Genomic DNA, 17,770 nt, shown 5'->3' with positions numbered 1-17,770 from the left:
CGGGGTTTGGTTTTGTATTCTTAAAAGCCTTGAGTACAGTAGATAATAGATGGTTGAATGTAATTATACAAAGTTTTTAACATTAATATATTAATAGTTTATTCCTTGTAAATATAGCCACAGTGTGACAATAGAGGATTAGCCTTGGGGTCAGAAAGAGCTGATAGGTTCAAGGCCTGCCTCTGACATCAAATAATCATCAAGTCATGTCACTTCTTAATTCCCAGAGTAATCTTTTTTTTTTTTTCACTTACTAGTATTTTTTTCCCCAATTACATATAAAAATATTTTTCAAAATTTATTTTTGTAACATGTTGAGTTCCAAATTTTTCTCTTTCCCTTCCCATCTCCAGAAGACAGCAAGCAATCTGATATGGGCTTTGCATGTATAATCATGTTAAACATTTCTGTATTAGTCATATTGTAAAAGAGTAATTGGAATGAAAGGGGGAAATCCCAAGAAAGGAAAAAAAACTTTAAAAAGGGAAAATAATATGCTTCAATCTGCATTCAGACTCTAGTTCTTTCTGTAGATGTGGATGACATTTTCCATCACAAGTGTTTTGAAATTGTATTGCTCAGAATTGCGTTTATCAGCTGATCATTGCACATTGTTATTGTGCACAATGTTCTGGTTCTGTTCACTTAGTATCAGTTCTTTCTAGTTTTTTCTGAAATCATTTATCCATTATATTCATATAACACAACTTGTTCAGCCATTGCTCAGTTGATGGGCATTTCCAATTTCCAGTTCTTTGCCATTAATATATAGAAAGAGCTAATATAAATATTTTTGTATGGGTCCTTTTCCCTTTCTAGGCAACTTTTAAAACTTAAGTTTGAGAGGAGTTGCTGATCTTCATTGTTGAGAGAACTGACATACCATAAGTTGCTTACACTAATGGAATCACATGGCAGGAACAAAGCCCTAAAGGTATAATTTCCCCCTTCTCCATAGCATTTTAGGAGTGTGGGTAGAAAGGTGGCATCGAGCCCATGATGATATTTTTTCTCCTTAAAGAAGAGATTGTTTTGAGAAAAATGAATCAGTTATCCAGGACCTTACTACCCTACTGGAGCAGTAAACAACCATAGCAATACCCCCCAAAGTACAAATCTAGGACCATGAGGGAAGGGAGTTTCCGGGGATTTTGAACCTTTGAGATCATTTTGTTGTGTAACCGCTTTAGTTTACAGAAGAGGCTGACAAACGGACCAGCTTGCCATCACCTGCTTTCAGGTGACCACAAATCTGGGGCTTCCACTTGGTTCCAGCACACCAAACACTGTCCTGTAGGAACAAAACCTGGTATTAATAGGGGTGGGGAGTGGAGTGTGGCTAAGTGGGTGGAGGAGGCTAGTGCCTTGGGATGGGTAGCAGAACAGAAAAGGATGATTTGGGTTCTATTCATTCCTCTCTGAAAGATTCTTTCCAATTTAATACAATACCCATATGTTGAGTGCCTACTGTATAAAAAGTACTAGGGATGAGCTTATGAATTCATGAGGGTATGGGGTAAGAAGGGATACAACATGTAAACGGGTTGTCTTCACATGATTCGAGCAGTGAGACCTGGACAACTATGGGAGTTCAGAAAGGTTTCCAATAAATGTGGCACTTGACTGTAGCCTTAAAGGGAACTAGAAATTTTTTTTGTACCCTATATTTTTTTAAGCAACATCATAGGTAGTTTTCAACATTCATGCCTGCAAAAGCTTGTGTTCCAAATTTTTTTCCCTCCTGTAGACAGCAAGTAATCCAATATAAGTTAAACATGCAATTCTTGTAAACAATTCTACATTTATCATGCTGCCCAAGAAAAGTCAAATCTAAAGGGGGGGAAAAAAAACAAGCAAAATAACAGCAAAGGTGAAAATAGTTCGTTATGATTCACACTTAGTCCCCATAATCCTCTCTGGAAGTGGATGGCTCAATATCACAAGTCTATTGGAATTGCCCTAAATCATTTCATTATTAAAAAAGAGCCACATCCATCGCAGTTGATCATTATATAATAGAGATTCTAAGAGCCAGAAGTGAGTAGGGTGGATATTGTAGGCATGAGGGGCACATAGGAAATGGAGCACTGAGGAACATAAAGTAAACCTTGGTTGTGATGGCAAAACAGTGCAAAAAAAAAGCCCAGAGTCAGATTGGAAAGGGCTTTCAATGCAAACTAAAGGAGCTTGTATCTTAAGATAGAAGTTCCTCACCCGGTATCTCAACTTTTAAAAATCATTTTGATAATTATTTCAACATAATTGATTTCCTTTGCAATTTTATGCATTTGAAAACATGATTCTGAGGAATCTAGAGGCTTTGCCAGACTTGCAAAGGTATCTGTGATCCTTTGAAGGTTAAAACCTCTAAGGTTAGACTTGTATTTTAGAATATTTTGGCAGCTATATCTAGGACGAATGATTAGAGAGACATGCTGGAATTTCAGAGACCAATTAGGAGATTGTTCTCATAGGCCACTCATGGAGTGAACTAGGGTGAAGAGTAGGAGAAGAAATATGAGAGAGATTAGAATAGAATAGGGAAGATGGATGGGCTTTTGAACCCAGTTTCGAATGCAAATTCCTGCAACAAAAAGGGAAATTTGGAGGAGAAAGGCATTGAACAGGCATGGGGAATTTTCATTTTAGATCTATGTCATATCTATGGGACTTCAGTATGGTGATGGAGAGAGAAACTATGTGTTGTTAGTCCTCTTCATAGAAATGCTCATGAGCCTCATAGATTTTGATTTAATCATGTGAAGAGAATGATAAGAGAGAAAAGAAGAGCCCAAGACACAACCTTGGAAAAAACATCACCACCTAGTTTGTATGCAAGAGACAGGTCATCTAGTAAAGAGACTTGAGTGGAAGCTCAGATAAAAAATGAAGTAACAGCAAAATCCAAAACCCCAGAGATTATACAAAAGGCACAAGTAGTCATTAAGGATGTTAGCAATCAAGAAAGCTCTGCAACCTTGCCAAATGCAGTCATCTGAGTGATGGAGGTGGAAGTAAGTTGAAGCAATGAGTAAAGAAACTTTTTCCAGGAGTTTTTCTGTGAAAGGAAGAAAACAATTGTTTAAGGGGATGATAGGGTTAAAGTTTTTTGTTGTTGTTGTTGTTGTTGTTGTTGTTGTTGTTTTTAAGAAGGTAGAATTCAAAGAGGGAGCTATAAAGACAAGATTAGGAATGGACTGGGGTGAGGTTGCTTCAAAGGGACAAACCTTAGAAGGTTTTCATTAGCATGGAAAAGAATCATCTCTAAGTCACTGACTGGAACAAAAGCAAGGGAATGATTTTGAGGGTTTTGAGACAATAGACTTGAAAACATGAATTATAGTTCATGAATGATCACCTATTTTCTCAGTAAAACTGGAGGCTGGAACTCTAAATGATTATTATCCCAATCTTGGTACAGTAGGACATAATGAAAGATGGGGAGGGAGACTGCCTGCTAGAACCTTCATTGCCCATGCAAAGTCCAGCTGGGTCACACTCACTGCTGGGTTTACTTAACCTGTTATTTCTCTTTGTTCTATGCTGTCAGAGTGGATCGATGGGCTGGAGTCGACTTAAGATCTGAGTGCAAATTCAACCTCAGATCCCTTTCTAGCTGGGTGACCAGGGGCAAGTCGCTTCTCAAATTTGTAAAATGGAGATAATAATGACACCTACTTCCCAGCGTTGAGAGATCAAATGAGAGCAATAATTGTAAATAAATGCCATAGTGACTGGCACATATACATTTTAACAGATTGTAATTGGATGCCAATTAGTGCTAGACTCTGGGAAACAGTCCTAGCCCAAAGTGTGACTTTACCAAAATGGGACTAAAATGCAGAGGAGGGAGCGACGACATCCAGAAATGACTATGTTGTAAATTAAAAGCGTCAATAAAACTTCTTTAAAAAGAGGGGGTGGGGGGGTTGAGATCTTCTGCAGACAGGGAGTTTGCAAGAAGCGCCGTAGGAACTGACAGTAGCTCTTCGGGGGAAACCTTGCTACAGGGGGAGTGGAATTGCTCCAGCTCACGCACTAAGTGGTGGGGCGGGAGATCCTCAGCCTTGGACTCTGCGCTCCGCGTGGGTGGGCACGAGTGGGCCAAGGAACTCGGCGCCCGGGACAGAGAAGCTGGGAAGCCTGGTAGTCTAGAGGGGCTGCCGTACCCTAGGGTCTTCCCGGCCCACCCGTGATCTGGGCCAGCCTCGTCCCGGAGGCCGCGGAGTCGGTGAACTTCCCGAAAGGCGTTGTGGCGTTGCTGGGGCGCGGATTCCCGAGTGTCACGGTCATTGGTCGGGGCGTGTCTCCACGTGACCGGCTATCCTCCAGCGTTCCCAAGAGCGGGGACATTGCGGATTCTGGGCTGGGGAATGGAGAAAGCGCAGGCGAAGCTGGAGCTGCAGCCGGAGGGGGAGCAGGACCCGGAGGCGGAGGCAGCGACCCGGGCACTGCTCACCGATCTCTACCAATTCACCATGGCCGTGGCCTACTGGCGGGCGGGCCGGGCCCGGGAGCCCGCGGAGTTCGAGCTCTTCTTCCGTCGCTGCCCCTTCGGGTCGTCCTTCGCTCTGGCCGCGGGGCTGCGGGACTGCATGCGCTTCTTGCGCACCTTCCGCCTCCGTCCGGCAGGTACCGCCGCTTCGGGCCCGACGCAGAGCCCGGCTTGGACCCGGACCCTGGCTCTGCCTCTGACCTTGGCCCTGACCCTGGCCCTGGCCCTACTTCTCTGCCCGATTCAGCTTCGGCCCCGCATGTGCCTCGGTCCCAAGTTCAGACTCCTGGTTGCGTCCCAGCCCCACTCCCCGCAGACCCTGCATGCGCTCCTGCCCGAGCTCCCAGGGGATTCAGACCCCGCCCCAGTCCCAGATCCGGACCCTGCATGCGTCCTGCTCCGGTCCCACGTTCAGACCCCGACGCGGCTACAAGTTCAGTGCCCGCTGGAGTCGCAGATTGGGACCCTGCATGTGTCCCAGCTTCGGACCCCACCCTAGTCCCAGCTTCGGACCCTGAGGCTCCCACCGCAGATCCAGATCTAGTTTAAATCCTAGCTTCCAGATCAGGTCCAAAGCTCTCTCCGTCCTCTAGACGCAAGCTGTAGCCTCTGTCCCTAGAACCCTGGGACGGGGGTGGATGGCTGTGGAGAGGACGGAGTGTGAGGAATTAGGAACGGTGTGTCGGCGGCGAACTTTGAGGGAAGGCCTGCGGGGGTGGGGGTGGTGGTAGTGGGTGTAAATTATTCTGTCATCTCGAGTTCCCGCGGGAAAAATCAGACACTTCCCGCCTTGAAATGAGTCTCAGTTTCCCCTTCTGGAAAAACGAGGCGGTTGAACTTTATGGGTTCTAAAGTCTCCAAAGATGAGTCTTATTAAGTAATTGCTTTGTGGGTCTTGGGTCTGGCCTCTTTGGGTGAGAGGCAGAGTTCGCTCAGTATTGGGAAAGATTAAGTGGGATGTGACTGGGTAGGAGGGGTGAGGGGAGGAGAAATCACAACTGGCTTCGGGATTGGTTAGGAGTGAATTTGAGCTTGGGAGTTGGGACCTAAACTCAAAGTCCAAAGAGCCCCAGGGATGTGAAGCCCCAGATAGTCCGAGTTGAAATTCAAACTGAAAAACAGACTCTTTAGCTCAGCGCTGGAATTACCAAGAAAGGCCAAAAAACAAAACAAAACCAAAAACAAATATTTCCTGCCCTTAAGGGGCTCATAGTCTAATGGGAGGAGGGGGGGTTTACATCATACTAACAACGACGTACAAACAAGATAGAGAAGGGAATGAATTAACCTCGTAGAAAGTGAGATTTCGCTGGTTATGGGGCCAGGAGATGGAGATGAAGATCGAGAGAATTTCAGGCATGGGGGACAGCAAGTGAGAATGCCTGGAGTTGAGAGTTGGATTGTTAGAGGAACAGGAAAAAATTATGTTGGATCAAAAAGTATGGTGCAAGAGAACTAAAGAGTTAGGAGGGAAGCAGTTATCAAAGGCTTTAAATGCAAAACTGGATTTTGTATTTATCTTATCCTGGAAGTAAAAGGGAAGCACCGCACTTTATTAAATGGAGAAATCGATGATCAGACCTGAGCTTTAGGGAGGTTAATTTGTCTGCTTAGTAGATTATGGACTGAAGGGGAGAGAGACTTGAGGCAGGGAAATCAACCAGAATTTTGCAGTAGTCCTGATATGTAAGGTAATATTTGTGTCAGAAGACAGAAGGATCCACACAGTTCCAAATGCTAGAATCCACAGGATCTGGCAAGAAATTGGACATTGGGGAAGTGGGGGGGGGGGAGTGAGAGAAAGTAAGGAGTTAAAGAATGAAGACCAGTTTATAAGTCTGGGTGATTGGAAGGATAAGAAATTAAGGAGAAAATGAATGTAGTGTCACTAAATATTGAGTGGAAAATGTTTTGGGACCTTCAGTTGGTAGGAAGTTGGAATGAGAAATTAGAAGTGTGTTGCAAGGAAAATACTTTATCGGTTTAAAAGTTTTCTAAGAACAATATCATAGGCAATTATTATCCTAGAGGTAAGTAATTGCCAAACCCAAAATTAATGGGGTGGGGAGGTAGAGGTGGAGTGGAGAGGAAGGACCACAATTAGTAATTAGGTAGAGGAGGATTCGATCTCTGAATCCAAGGAGCAATCTCAGGTTGAGAAAGATGTGGTCCTTAGGTCATCAGAGCTGAAGAAAAAATGAGAAAGTAGTGAAAAAGTCAATCCTTGACCAAAAGAGCAAGGATCCTTTTGCTCAATCAACAAACATTTATTAAGTGCCTATGCATGTTCAGCATGTGCAGAATTAAAGGGAATGAGGTGGTTAAATTGTGAAGTCCCACCCAGACTTTGTGACTGGGTCCAGGAATAGGAATCAGGAAAGGTTTCTTGCAGGTGATACTTGAGTTTAGACTTGAAGGAAATAAAAGATCCTAACAGGTATATTGAGGAAGGATCAATCTTATTCCAGCCAGAAGAACTTGACCCTGTGACAAGAAAATAGTAGATGAAGCTCTGTGTAGGAGAACAAAAGGGCAATGTGGGCAGGGGATTATTGTATAAGGAAGCTGGAAAGATAATAACAGCTAGCATTTATGTATCACTACGTGCCAGGCACTGTGCAAAACACTTTGCAAACATCTCATTTGATCCTCATAATAACCCTGGAGGTAGGTGCTATTATCAAGCCCATTTGACAGTTGTGGAAACTGATGAAAACGGGATAAATTTCTTTGCTTGGGTCATGAAGCCAGGAAGTGTCTAGGCTGGATTTGAAGTCATCTTCTAGACTTCAGACACAGCTTTTTATCTGTTTCACCACCTAGTTGCCTTTGGTCATTTGGCACCAGGTCAGGAAGGATTTTAATGCCAAACAAATGAGTTTATATTTTATTCCTAAAGACACTAGGGAGCCCCTGGTGAGAACTGAGAAGGGGAATGATGAACAAATCTGTACTTAAAGACAATTTCTTTGGCTGATGGGTAGAGAATGGATTGGAGAAGGGAGCAGGGAGGCCAATTAAGAGGAGTCCTCTCAAAGCCTCAGGGGGCTCAGTGAGACCTAAGGTTCTTCACTGGGGAGTGTTTTCAGCTTCAGATTAGCTGTGTGACCCTGGGCAAATGAGCTTCAATTTCCTCATATGTAAAATAAGTAATAAGATCCAATTCCCAGGATTGTGAGAATAAAATGAGATAATATTATGAATGCTTTGCAGCTATGTAAAGACCAGCTAGTTATTATTTTTTATTTATTTAGTATTTTATTTTCCCCCAGTTACATGTAAAAACAATTTTTAACATTTGTTTTTAAAACTGAGTTCCAAATTCTCTCCCTTCCTCTCTCCTCTACCTCTACTAAGAAGGCAAGTAGTTTACAATAGGTTATACATGTATAGTCACGCAAAACATTTCCATAATGTCATGTTGTGAAAGAAAATATAGATCAAAAATGAAAAAAAATCCTCAAGAAAAATAAAGTTTAAAAAGTATGTTTCAATCTCAATTCAAACACCACTAGTTCTTTTTCTGGGGATGGATAGCCTTTTTCATTTTAAGTCCTTCAGAATTATCTTGAATCATTGTATTGCTGCGAACAGCTAAGTCATTTGCAGCTATTCATCTTACAACACTGCTGTTACTTTGTATATAGAACATTTCATTTTGTATAAGCTTATGCAAGTCTTTCCAGATTTTTCTGAGAGTATCTTGCTCATTTCTTTTTCTTTAATTTTATGTTTCAGTCTGTATTCAGACACAATGAGATCATTCTCTAGATATGGATAGGATTTTTCATCATAAGTTCTTCAGAGTAGTCATGGATCATTGGATTGCTGACAAGTGTCTCCCTCAATATCCCCTTTCTTTCATCACCCTCCCACCTTTCTGTATCTTATTCCCCTCCTGAATAGATTTCTGTACCCATAGGGAGTATGTATATTATTTCCTCTTTGCTGCTCATCATTTCTTATAGCACAATAATATTCCATCATAATCACAAATCACAATTTGTTTAGCCATTCCACGAATTGATGGGAATCCCCTCAGTTCCCAATTCTTTGCTCCCAGAAAAGAGCTGCTGCAAATATTTTTGCATATATAGGCCCCCCTTTCCTTTTTTTTTTTTTTAAATCTTTTGAAATACAGAACTAGTAGTGATATTGCTAGGTCAAAGGATATGCATGGTTTTATAATCCTATGTTCTACAGAATTGTTGAATTAGTTCACAATTTCACTAACAGTGCATTAAAGTCTCGTTTTTCCCACTTCCTTTCCAACATTTTTATTTTCCTTTTCTAGCCTATTAACCAATCTAATAGCTATGATTTAGTACCTCAGAATTGTTTTAATTTGCATTAGTAATGAGAGCACATTTTCATATGGCTATAGATAGTCTTGATTATTTCATGCAAAACCTGTTCATATCTTTTGATTATTTATCAATGGGTGAATTTTTTCCAATTTGACTGAGAAATAAGGTCCTTATGAGAGAAATTATTTTCACAATTACTTTTGCTAACTGTATTTCCCTCCATCCTATTCCCTGTCCTCTTACCATTTATTCTGTTTTTTCACTCTCCTTTCACCCTGTACCTCCTCAAAAGTGTTTTTTTTAAACTACTGCCTCTCCAAATCTGCTGAACTTTCTCTCTCTGTCTCTGTCTCTCTGTCTCTCTCTTTCTCAGACACACATACACAACACACACACACACACACACACACAACACACACACACACACACACACACACACACACCCTTCTCTTATCCCTTTCCCCTCCTACTTTTCTGTAAGTAGGGTAAGATAGGTTTCTATTTTCAGTTGAGAGTATATGTATTCCCTCTTTGAATCAATTCTGAAGAGTATGGTTTGCTCACTCCCCTTCACCTCCCCCACCTTGCCTTGTAAAGGCTGTTTCTTTCCTCTTTTATGTGAGATACTTTACTCCATTCTACCTCTCCCTTTCCCTTTACCCCAGTATATTCCCTCTCCAACCTCTAATATTTACCCTTCAAATGCAACTCACATTTGTGTCCTCTGTCTATATATACTCTTAACTGCTCTAATAATGAGAAAGCAATTAGGAATTACTGGTATCTCCTTTCCATGTAGGAATGTAAAAATTTCCTTATGATTTCCCTTTTCTGTTTACTTTTTTATGCTTATTTTTTTTTTTTGAGTCTTGTATTTGAAAGTCAGTTTGTTTGTTTTTTTTAATTCAGTTCTGGTCTCTTCATTAAAAATGCTTGGAAGTCCTTTATTTTATTAAATATTCATTTTCCCCTTAAGGATTATACTCAGTTTTGATAGATAGGTGATTCTTGGTTGTATCTTTGCCTTCTGGAATGATCATATTCCAAGCCCTCCCTTCCTTAAATATTGAAACTGATAAATCTTATATTATCCTGACTTTGGTTCCATAGTCCATGAATTGTTTCTTTCTGGCTGCTTGCAATATTTTTTTCTTGACCTGAGAGTTCTGAAATTTGGCTATAACATTCCTGGGAATTAGGAGGTGATTGATGAATTCTTTCTATTTTAAAGAATCTGGTCCTAGAATATCAGGACAGTCTTCTTTGAAAATTTCTTGAAAGATGCTGTCTAGGCTCTTTTTTGATTATGGCTTTCAGGTAATCCAATAATTTTTAAATTATCTAATTATCTTTTCTGGATCAGTTCTGAAGGTCATTTGTTTTTCCAATAGGTTCTTTTTTTGATCATAGCTTTCAGGTAATCCAATTATTTTTAAATTACCTAATTATTGCTTCTGGATCTGTTCTCCAAGTTATTTTTTGTTTGATTGTTTCTTGATTTCTCATAATGTCATTAGCTTCCATTTATTCATTTCTAATTTTTACAGAATCATTTTCTTCAGTGAGTTATTGTACCTCTTGCATTTGATTAATTCTACTTTTAAAGGAATAGTTTTCTTCAGTGAATTTTTATGTCTTTTTTCCATTTGTCCAGTTCTGCTTTTTAGGACATTCTTCTCATTTTTTTGTATTTCTTTTATCATTTAGCCTAGTCTATTTTGTAAGATGTTATTTTCTTCAGATGTGGGTGTGCTCTTTACTAAGCTCATGACTCTTTTTTCATGTTTTTCATCCATAACTCAGTTCTTCTCCCAATTTTTCCTCTACCTCTCTTACTTGATTTTCAGAAACCTTTTTGAGCCCTACCATAGCTAGAGTCCAATTCATATTTTTCCTGAAGACTTCGGATGTAGGAGCTTTGATCTATCTACTGAGTGTGTATTTTGAGCTTTCTTATCATAGCAACTGTCTCTATCAGAATTTTTCCCCATTGTTTGCTTATTTTCCCAGTCTATTTCTTGACTTTTAACTCTTTTCTAAAGTGGGCTCTGCTTCTAGGCTGGAGGGTGCATTGTTCCAAGCTTCAGTAGTTTTGTGCAGCTTTTTTCAGGGACCTGTAAGTTTTCAGTTCTTGCAACATGGAATGATCCAAGAAATGTGTTTACTGCTCTCCTAGCCTGTTCTCTGGTCTCTGAGTGATCATAGGCACTTAAACTATGATGAAAGTCCCTGCTCCACTATGGCTGTATCTCTGGTGTGCTGGCGACCCTCCTAGCCCTGGCACTGCCATCTAGAACTGGAACCCAGATGCGACTGTTGCCAAAGCCACAGCGTTCTGCCTCAGTGTTAGCCAAGAAACCCCTGCAGTCTTCTTCTGACCAGTTGTCCAACCCCTACGTTGTGCGGGCCACTGCTCCCACTGCTCATTCAGTGGCTACTCCTGCTCCTGGAGTTTGGGGTCTCTCCTGGACTGCACCCCTCTCTCACCCTGGGCACAGACTTTTTCTGCCAACCCTCTAAGGTGTCTTGGACTGGAAAATTGTTTCACTCTGTCTTTGTAGGGATTCTGCCACTCTAGAATTTGTTTAGAGCCATTATTTAAAGGGCTTTGGAGGGGTTTGGGGGAGAGCTAAGCCGCGTCCCTGCCTTTACCATCCTAGATCCGCCTCCTAGCGATTTATTATGAACATCTTTAAGACTCTGATGTGGGAGAGAAGGTCAGACCAGGAACTAGGTCTCGACTAGGGGCTCTTGGCCCTGCTGTGGAAAAGTTTTCATCCTATGTACTATGCCCGTAGTTACACACACACACACACCTGTATGCCCCCTTACCCTCTGCTCCCCACAGATATAAAGTACTTGGCCTCCGTGCTCCCACCAGACACGGACCCTGCATTCTTTGAATACCTGCAGGGACTGGACTGCTCTGGGGTGACGATTCGGGCACAGCCTGAGGGCTCCCTCGCCTTTGCCCATGTGAGTGTGTGCAGCCCTGGGGTGGGGAGGGGGAGGGCAGGAGAAGGTGACCAAGGACTCACGGTCCTAGCTCAGGGCTCTGATGGGGCCGTGTCATCCCCATGCTCCAGGTACCGCTGCTCTGCGTGTCTGGGCCTCTCCTCCTGGTGCAGATCCTGGAGACCCCCTTGCTCTGCCTCATCAATTACGCCAGGTGGGGACTGAGGAGACGGACCAGGGCCTCCTTGAGAGCAGGAGGGCCAGGGGAGAGCGGGAGGCGTGCTACCCGCTCACTCTTCGTTGTCTCCTCCAGCCTCGTGGCCACTAACGCAGCTCGGCTGCGCCTGATTGCGGGGCCGGAGAAGCGGCTGCTAGAGATGGGGCTTCGTCGGGCGCAGGGTCCAGACGGCGGTCTCACCGCCTCCACCTACAGCTACCTGGGCGGTGAGGACCCGTCGGCCCCGCTTCCCCCAGCAGTGCCTTAGAGCCCCGAGCTGTATCCCCATCCCACTGATCCTGCTGCTAAGCTAGAATCCTAGAACACAAGGTCCAAGCCGGAAGAACCTCAGAGTGGGCCTGGTCCCACCTGCTTATTTTACAAATGACAGACCTGAAACTCCTCTAGTGCTCTGGAGCCTCTTCCTGTACTCAGCCCCCTCCCCAAGCCTCAGTACTTGGGAAGCAGCCCAGCACCGTGGGGAGACCGTTCAGGTGCTGCCTCTGAGACCTTGCTGGTGTGATCTTGGAGAAGTCATTTAGTTCCTTTCGGTCTCTGTAAAATGAGGGAGTTGGACTAGATTGTCTGTAAAGCCCTTCCGGCTTTGGTCAGCGATCTGCCACAGGGCCCTGCCCTTGTAGGGATCCCCCTAGATGCCTTCTCTTGCCTCTGCTTGTTTCCCTTGCTTCCACCCCTCCCACTCTGGCATGGCTCCGGCTCTTCCCTGACCCACTCTCCTGCCCCTGCCCTGGCTCAGGCTTTGACAGCAGCAGTAACGTGTTGGCCGGGCAGCTGCGAGGGGTGCCTGTGGCTGGCACCCTGGCTCACTCCTTCGTCACCTCCTTCTCTGGCTCCGAGCAGCCCCATGTCCCGGTCAGTGTAGTCACCAAGGAGGTGGGGGAGGTTTGGGGGGAGCCCCTAAACGTCGGGTCCCCGGGCTCTTTCTCTTTGTTTAAAGCTCAACCTCACTTCCAATTCTCCCCCCAAGTCCCTCCTGTGAAGCCCCATTTCCTTCCTAGTCCCTGAGCCCATCTCTTGTCCCAGTCCCACTTCCTCTGCCCTTCCCCTCAGCCCTGGCCCTTTCCCAGCTCCATTTACCAGTGAGAAAACTGAGACCAAAAGGAGGAGGGATTTGTCCAAAGTTACACAGTGAATCAGAGGAAGAACCCCAGGCTCCCAACCTGTAACCCCATAGTGTGTCCCCCTGCCACTCTGGGTTCCCCAGCTCTCCAGAAACCCAATTTCCTGATCCTCAAATCTCCCCTGCCTGTCTTCCCCCAGATGCTGGCTCCAGCATCTGGGCAAGGTCCTCCCAGGGACCTTTCCACTCTTGCCAAGTCTTGGCTAGGCAAAGTGTGTGAGTGCCTGGGCCTGAAGGCAGAAGAGACTCACCCAGGGGAACGGGCAGCCTTCGTGGCCTACGCCCTGGCTTTCCCCAAAGCCTTCCAGGGGCTGCTGGACTCCTACAGTGTCATGCGGTGAGCCGGGCAGCTGGAGGAGGCGGGGGCTCTCCTCAGCAGCAGGGCGCCCAGGGAATGACCGGCTCCTTTTCTTCCCCTTCCCCCAGGAGTGGCCTTCCCAATTTCCTGGCCGTGGCTTTGGCCCTGGCAGAGCTGGGTTACCGGGCAGTGGGCGTGCGCCTGGACAGTGGAGATCTCCTGCAACAGGCCTGGGAAATCCGAAGCATTTTCCGGAAGTGTGCCTCCCGGTGAGCCTACCCTTTGAAGGGGGACCTCATTGCAGTTGTGGGGAGGGGAGTTGGGAAAAGGAAAGACCCCTGGCAAGGAGGCAAGGACTTCTACAGTAGGGTTAGTGAGAGAGAAGACTTATGGATTGGAGGGGGCTTTTAATGGGAAGAAAGACTGGGGGCAGGGAGTGAGATGGCTTGTAGAGACTTATCTCAATGAGGTAAGAGTCTCTGTTGTTTGTGGTGAGGCAACAAATAAGATATGTGAGGAGACAGGCAAGAGAATGGGGGCAAGGAGGAGCGGACCTGACCCACACAGTGAAGGGCAGGCCAGAGGAATGGGAAATTATCCTGAGTGTGGGAGTCTTTTTTCCATCAACAGCCTCTCGGTGAAATGAAAAATTCTAAAAATGCATTTATTATGCTCTTATTCTGTCACTAATAAGCCTTATTGCCAAGCACTGTGGAAAGCGTTGGGTACATTTACAAATGCTGAAACAGCCCTTGCCCTCTAGGAAATTATCTCTAAGCAGTTAGGCGGCACAGTGGATAGAGTGGAATCCGAAAGACCTGAGTTCAAATCTGTCCTATTTGTGTGCTGGGCAAGTCATTTACTCTCTGCCTCAGTTTCTTCAATTGCCAAATTAGAATAGTCTTACCTATCAGGGTTGTTGTGAGGATCCCAGGAGAAATGCTCTAAGGCACTTCGCACTGTTCCTGAAGCAATAGCTGATTATTCTTTTTCTTCTCCCATTCTAATGGGCGAAACAACCCATAAGGAGGGGAGTGGTTGCTGGGAAGGATTATTTTGGTTTGAAAAATTACAGGGTGAATGAGTGGAGCCGTAGAATAAAAAGCCACATAGTAGTCATGATCACTGTCCCCCTTTTACAGTTGAAGAAAGTTGGACAAACTTTTTAGTTTCTTGCCCAGGGTAACCCGGTTAGTAAGCGTCCAGAGCCAGATGTGAGCTCGGCTTCCCAGCCCTCCGGCCCCTGCCTCAGTATTTCACCTAGGGAGTTAGGAAGAGGTTGGGCCTGGCCCTTCCTGCTGATTTGTGCTGGGGGAAGAGAGCTGCAAGATATGTCTGAGAGATTTTCTATTCAAGCCTCCTTATTTCACAAATGAGGAAGGGGAAGTCCTAGAGGGGAAAGGACCGGCCCAAAGTCACCCAGAGAGGGGCACATCCTTGTCTCAGAAACTCTGGGGTCCTACTCTGGTCTGTTCTATGGAGGGAGAGGCTCATGGTCTTGTGTTTCCGCCCCTGAAGTTTCCAGGTGCCCTGGCTGGAGGCTGTGTCCATCGCAGTGAGCAACAACATAGATGAGAAGGTGCTGACCCGGCTGGCCAGGAAGGTCTGTGAGGGAGTGGGAGCAGTGGGGAGTGGAGGGGGGTACAAGGCTGGCCGGACCCTGGCCGGGCAGAGGCTTGTTAGTGGTAGCGTGGTGATCCGGGGGGGCAGGCGCCGGGGGAGGTGGGATAGGACTTAGAATCCAGTGAGACTTCTTTTTTCTGTTTTTCCTTTTTCTTTTTTCCCCTCTTTTCCATGGGTTTTCCCTTTTGCTCTGATTTTTCTCTCCTAACAAGATTCCTAAACCAATGTATAATAAAAATAAATAAACCACAGATAGAGCACCAGCTCTAGAGTCAGGAGGACCCGAGTTCAAATGTGGTCTCAGACACTTAACACTTCCTGGCTGTGAGACCCTGGGCAAGTCACTTAACCCCAGTGGTCTCAGACAAAAAAAGAGGCTCCAGTGAGGGAGGAGGGCCTGGGTGGGGGCTGCCTCAGCCGGGGGCTCCGGTCTCCGTTACTCCTCTCCTTCCTCTGCAGGACAGCGAGGTGAATCTCATTGGCATTGGCACCAGTGTAGTCACGTGTCCCCTCCAGCCGTCCCTGGGCTGTGTCTACAAGGTCAGGGAGGGGGGGCAGGAAGGGGAGGGGGGCAGGAAGGGGAGTCGTGGAGGGGAGCACAGGTGGCCGGAGATGGGGATGCAGGGTCAGTGTCGCCCCATGCTCGCAGCTGGTGTCTGTGAGGGGACAGCCGTGTCGGAAGCTGACCGAGGACTCGGAGAAGCAGACGCTGCCGGGGACGAAGGCGGCATTCCGGCTCTACAACCCAGAAGGTGAGGGTCCCCCACCTCCCCACCTCCCCTCCTCGCTCCCGCTTCTGGACCTCCTTCCCCTGTCCTGTGATGCAGAAAATACAGACTCCGCAGAGAAGGCAGAAAACCTGCGTCCCGCCCCGGGATCGTGGGTCAGGGCAGCACCCCGTTCCTCAAACACAATGCAGGACGGGGACTGGAAGACCTCACACTCCCTGCTGAGTAGCTCAGTCCTGTGACCAGCGGTCCCTGAGGTTTGCCTCTGCCTCTGCCTGACGGCCAGGCAGGGAAGGGAAATCCCCGCCCGTCTCCCCATTCGGAAATTCTCTCTCAGGAGCCCCAATTCTGGACCTGCTGCAGCTGGAGGAGGAGCCAGCGCCCCGGGCCGGGCAGGAGCTCAGGGTGTGGCTCCTGGATGTCTCGGGAGGGGCCTGCAGAAGCCTGACCCTCACTCCTGCCTCCTTGGAGCCACTGCTCAGAGTCTACTTCCACCTGGGACAGGTGACGCCTGAAACAAGAGCCCCATCCCTGGCCAGAGGTCTGGGGCTTAGGGCACTCTTTCTCAGTCCTCCACTTTCACGGTTCTTTTTCTTGTCTCTTGGGGCCAGACTTTCCAACAGCCTTTGCTCCCGGGCTTTCCTCTCTGGGACTATTTCCAGGTTCTCCTTCTTTTGCCCCAAGAGCTGAAGCCTTTCTCTGCTCCCTTCTTCCTGTCCCCAGATGTGTGAACCCATTCCCTCTCTGGCTGAGTCTCGCACTTTGGCACAGAAATCCCTGAGCTGCCTTAGCCCATCTCACAAGCGACTGGAGCATCCTGAGCCCTACCAGGTATGTGACCCCCTCTGGGGAAGGTCTCATGGAGTGAGGGAGGTTCTCCATTCCCTCTTCCCCACCCGGTCTGTCACTTAGATGCGAGATTCCCCTGATTCCACCTTCCCATTCCCCTCCGGTCCCGAGAAGTTGGCGTAAGGGGAGTTGGTCGGCTCCTGTCTGGTCTTGAGCTACATTTCTCCTCATTCCTCTCCTAGGTAGCACTTTCTGAGAAGTTGCACACCTTGCTGAAAGGCCTGGTCCAGAGCAACCAGGAAGGCCCCTGAGGTTGGAAAGGAGCTTATCGCTCCATCTGTCTGCTTTGTCCGAGTCCCAGAGGTCTCTGGGGAATGGGAGTGGAGGGAGAGCATCTCCCCTTGAACGCCCTCTGCAAAGCCACATTAAAGTTTTGGTTCTCTTTGATGGATGGAGGCTCCGATTCATTGCTAAAGGGGAAAGGTTCTCACCTGCTGTTCCTTGAGACAGACAGGAGGAGGAGCCTCAGAATTGCCTGGGAACATGCCCAGAAACCATATCCACACCCATCCCTGCATCCCTATCCCCCCCTTCAATTTCCCTGAAGAAAGAAAGGGTCATCCCACCTCCTGTTGAGCTTCTTCCCACCCTCACTGGCCCTTGTGACATTAACACAGACTAATGTCCTCGAGGCAAGATGAGGGGGGTGGCAGAGGGATTTGTCTGGTCAATAAGAACCCATTTACCTGGATATTTTGTGAGAGTGGGGGCCATAACCAAGGAATAGCTGCTGGGTGATGGGGTCAGGGGTGAGAAACTCTTTGGAACTTAGCTTTTTAGAGGGGAGAAAAACAGGCAGAGGAAAGAAGGGACAAAGCAGGAAAAAGAAAGATGAAGCAAATTGGTGGTGGGAAAAGAGAGCAAAGAAGGTAGGTATTGAGCTGAGAGCAAGCAGTGAGCAGCACAGTGATGAAATGGGCAAGACCAATCCAGAGATGGTGAGGAGTTTGCCTTAGTTGCAGATTGTAGACAGCTTTAAATGTCAGAAGTACTTCAGAGTTAATTGAATGGGCAACAGGGATTCACTGGGGAGAGAGAGAGAGAGGCAGAGAGACAGAGGGAGAGAGAGAGAGAGAGAACAAAAGGGTACCCAACATGTTAAGAATATAGGGAGTCTGAGACATTTATCTAGGAAACTGAAAGATCATTGTAAGAGG

At 46.3% G+C, this 17,770-nt stretch overlaps 1 protein-coding gene across 4 annotated transcripts; it reads left to right on the top strand.

The window, feature by feature from the left end:
- The first annotated feature begins 4,251 nt into the window (after nt 1–4,251).
- NAPRT (nicotinate phosphoribosyltransferase) lies at nt 4,252–17,004 on the top strand. Of its 4 annotated transcripts, none has more exons than XM_051971211.1 (13): nt 4,252–4,632; nt 11,651–11,778; nt 11,889–11,971; nt 12,071–12,201; nt 12,732–12,847; nt 13,256–13,452; nt 13,542–13,682; nt 14,932–15,016; nt 15,496–15,576; nt 15,686–15,788; nt 16,102–16,268; nt 16,488–16,595; nt 16,800–17,004. In XM_051971211.1, the coding sequence occupies exons 1-13, from the start codon at nt 4,374–4,376 to the stop codon at nt 16,827–16,829; spliced, it is 1,629 nt and encodes a 542-aa protein (XP_051827171.1). In that variant the 5' UTR covers nt 4,252–4,373; the 3' UTR covers nt 16,830–17,004. The 4 variants fall into 4 exon arrangements, with proteins under 4 accessions (XP_051827171.1, XP_051827170.1, XP_051827172.1 ...); XM_051971210.1 differs by having other exon boundaries at nt 4,297–4,632; nt 16,796–17,004; XM_051971212.1 differs by having other exon boundaries at nt 4,553–4,632; nt 11,716–11,778; nt 16,796–17,004.
- Nucleotides 17,005–17,770: the final 766 nt, after the last annotated feature.

The sequence above is a fragment of the Antechinus flavipes genome, chromosome 1 (genome assembly GCF_016432865.1).
Source record: "Antechinus flavipes isolate AdamAnt ecotype Samford, QLD, Australia chromosome 1, AdamAnt_v2, whole genome shotgun sequence".
NCBI lineage: Eukaryota > Metazoa > Chordata > Mammalia > Dasyuromorphia > Dasyuridae > Antechinus > Antechinus flavipes.
Note: the sequence above shows the minus strand (reverse complement) of the source record. Positions and strands in the feature narration are given on the sequence as shown.

Coding starts and splice junctions, on each gene's coding strand:
- NAPRT (XM_051971210.1), top strand. CDS start 4,374: ATGGAGAAAGCGCAGGCGAAGCTGGAGCTGCAGCCGGAGGGGGAGCAG. Junction 11,779..11,888: donor GCTCCCTCGCCTTTGCCCAT/GTGAGTGTGTGC, acceptor CCCATGCTCCAG/GTACCGCTGCTCTGCGTGTC. Junction 15,577..15,685: donor CCCTGGGCTGTGTCTACAAG/GTCAGGGAGGGG, acceptor CCATGCTCGCAG/CTGGTGTCTGTGAGGGGACA.